Genomic DNA, 2,799 nt, shown 5'->3' with positions numbered 1-2,799 from the left:
AACAAAAATATACTACATTGGTTTTCCTGAAGAAGAAGAAAAAGTAACATTTCAAGGCTTCAGTCACTTTTGACCGCGAAGAAGGTAAGTGTGACTCCCAAATGAAGAGGGTCAGGGGGTTAAAAGACTGATCTGTTCAGGAATACAAAAATGAATGGAGAGTGTTGAGGTGAGACCATAAATGGTTATAAAAGGGAAAATGGCAGGTATTATTGGTCATTGAAAGTTTTAATGTAATACATAATCAAATGGCAGGAAGAAAAATAGACACCAATACTTATGCATTGATAGTCACAGCATGGTTTTGAAACATAAGACAATTAACTATAAAGCATGTTTTAGCTGATTAAATATTTTATACTAGAGATCAATTAGACTTAATCTTTCAGATTAAAAAGCTAATTCATTAAAAATTAAACTTATTATTATACTTGTTATTATTCAATGTAATTTTTTTTTTTTTTTTCAATCTTCCCATTCCTGGTGTCCAACTCTGATGTCCTGAACCGTTATGGATTTGAATGGTGTTTAGTGTTGACAATGATGAGAGTGACATACAACACCAAGATGACAATGCCAATACCAAGAGCAGTATTGTTAAGAGTGAACGCCATTCTGGAGTTTTGTTCTGCTAACTGTTGTTGTCCAGACATGTTAGCATTCCGAGTCTGTGAAAATAAATAGAAAACTATGTCAGTTATGCCACATCTGTTTTTCAGCAAATGTTCTTTGTAGTTATTACATTATAGTAGTAAAGGTGTGATGCGCCCTGTGTCCTACCATGTTTCTTCATAAATCAATAAATGTTAAAATTGCTATTTTGCTATCTCCTTTTATGCAATAATGGACACACAGGGCAAGTTTCATGCGAGTTGCATGTTACATACCGGAATGGTTTCAGTTTCTTAATCTGAACCATCATGTATTGCATTCCCTTTTTCTGAAATCATTCTGTGCCTTTAATAAAGTGAACTATAGGATATTGCAGAACAACAAAGACATGCTTTAGTAACTTTGCATAGAGAAAGTTCACAGATGTGCACAAAGCAATGGTTAAATCAGAATCAGAATCAGAATGAGCTTTATTGCCAGGTATGTTTATACACAAGGAATGTGTTTTAGTGACAAAAGCTGACGTAAATTGGGACAACTCTTTCGCAATAACAAAAATTCACACAACTTACAGGAACAAAATATGTTTATTAAAATGAAGGCAAGCATCTGCTTTGTAAATGAGGTAAGTTTAGAAACTCTAACTATCTTTGTCCAATCATGTCAGTTATGAGGAAGTTACACGAGTGAACTTTTGTTTTGAAAGTTGACATTCATGTGACAGTCATCATGTGATCAGAGCTCTTATGGTTTTCTCTCTTTTGTTTTAAATGTTTTTATAAATGTGAATAACCATCTATGATCTATCCATTTCTCTGAATCAACAAAGTGTTGTTCATTAAGCCTTTACTCCAAAATGAAAATGTAATCATTTAATCACCTACGCTGGACAAAAACAAAGACATTTTTTATTTTTTATAAACATATTATTTTATGGTCCACAAAAGAAAGAAAGATTTACGGGTTTGGAATGACACGGTATGAGTGAATGATGATGACATCATTATTTTTGGATTAACTTTGTTTTAAAATTAAAGTGATTTTAGTGGAAAAGATCTTTTAGCTTTTACAAAACAAAAACAATTAGGTTTAAATTAATTAAAGTTAAACAAGAGAAATTGTATTTTATGACTGGACAAGGTTAGTGTATCTCATTTGTATGACACAAATAAACAGTTTGAAATAGGTTAAGAAATAAACTATTTCTCACATTGATAGAGAAAACCAGTGCAGCAATGCCCAGAGGTAAGCAGCAGCACAGCATGGTGAAGATGGAATAGCCCAGGTAATCTGGCATTGGATACACCAGTCGAGTCACATAAACTGCAGGTTGCACAGTGACAGCAGCTTGTCCTGGATACGGTCCTTGGCCGTGTGGCCCTGAAGCTCCATATTGCTGGGCTTGATAGCCAGAAGTGCTCTGGAAGTTCCCTGGAGGAGGCTGTCTAAGATCGTCGTGGTATGGTGGTGGTGGCCCAGGCTGCAACAGCTTGGATTTTTCTGATGTATTCCAGTCTTCTTGCGGCTGCATTGTTCTGTTTGAAATCTTTAGACTGTCCTATCTTCTTTGTGCTTTACAGAGATGGCACACCTTTGTGGACTCTGGCTTAGAGGAATCAGGTTTTTCCAGTCACGAACTTTGGATGTTATTTTTATGATCCCAAGGAAATTTATAGGAAACGAATAGGAGGCGGATTGTAGGTGGAGAGATGGTGTTTCAGGAAGTGACAGCAGGTGTGACAGATTAAGTTCACTTGTCCATACAGTAACATATAGAACATTGCACTTTATAAATTGTTTTATTTTATTTTACTTACTTTTTTTATTTAAAGAAAGGTATTAAAATTGTCTCACAGATCTTAATGAATAAAAAGCAATTACCTTTTCACGTGGGAAACACACAATAAAATCCATGTGATGAAATGACACTATTAAATCACGCAATGTGACAGAACAAGCTCGACCACATCTATGACTCTGAAATATGACCTGCGAACTAGATAGACACTGTTGCTGCTCAGTTGAAATGATAACAAGTGCTTGATCCATTTGATGGGGCTATGTGGTAAAGATTGATGAAGCCAGATGGAATAGTTTAATGTAAATTTAAAGAAGTCATATGATGCTTTTTTAAAGATAATTATTTGTGTATCTGGTGTAACAGAATATGTTGACATAATTTTTCAA

The 2,799-nt window shown here is 34.7% G+C and overlaps 1 protein-coding gene across 1 annotated transcript; it reads right to left on the bottom strand.

Annotated features, from left to right (window-relative positions):
• Positions 1–207: 207 nt before the first annotated feature.
• LOC113116797 (synapse differentiation-inducing gene protein 1-like) lies at positions 208–2,286 on the bottom strand. The gene is made up of 2 exons (XM_026285120.1): positions 1,823–2,286; positions 208–668 (listed from the first exon to the last, which is right to left on the bottom strand). Exons 1-2 carry the CDS (start codon positions 2,141–2,143, stop codon positions 510–512), a joined length of 480 nt encoding a protein of 159 aa, XP_026140905.1. The 5' UTR covers positions 2,144–2,286; the 3' UTR covers positions 208–509.
• Positions 2,287–2,799: the final 513 nt, after the last annotated feature.

Source organism: Carassius auratus, chromosome 16 (genome assembly GCF_003368295.1).
Source record: "Carassius auratus strain Wakin chromosome 16, ASM336829v1, whole genome shotgun sequence".
Classification (NCBI taxonomy): domain Eukaryota; kingdom Metazoa; phylum Chordata; class Actinopteri; order Cypriniformes; family Cyprinidae; genus Carassius; species Carassius auratus.
This window is presented reverse-complemented; position numbering and strand designations above follow the sequence as displayed.

Coding starts and splice junctions, on each gene's coding strand:
- LOC113116797 (XM_026285120.1), bottom strand. CDS start 2,143: ATGCAGCCGCAAGAAGACTGGAATACATCAGAAAAATCCAAGCTGTTG. Junction 669..1,822: donor CACTGGTTTTCTCTATCAAT/GTGAGAAATAGT, acceptor TTATTTTCACAG/ACTCGGAATGCTAACATGTC.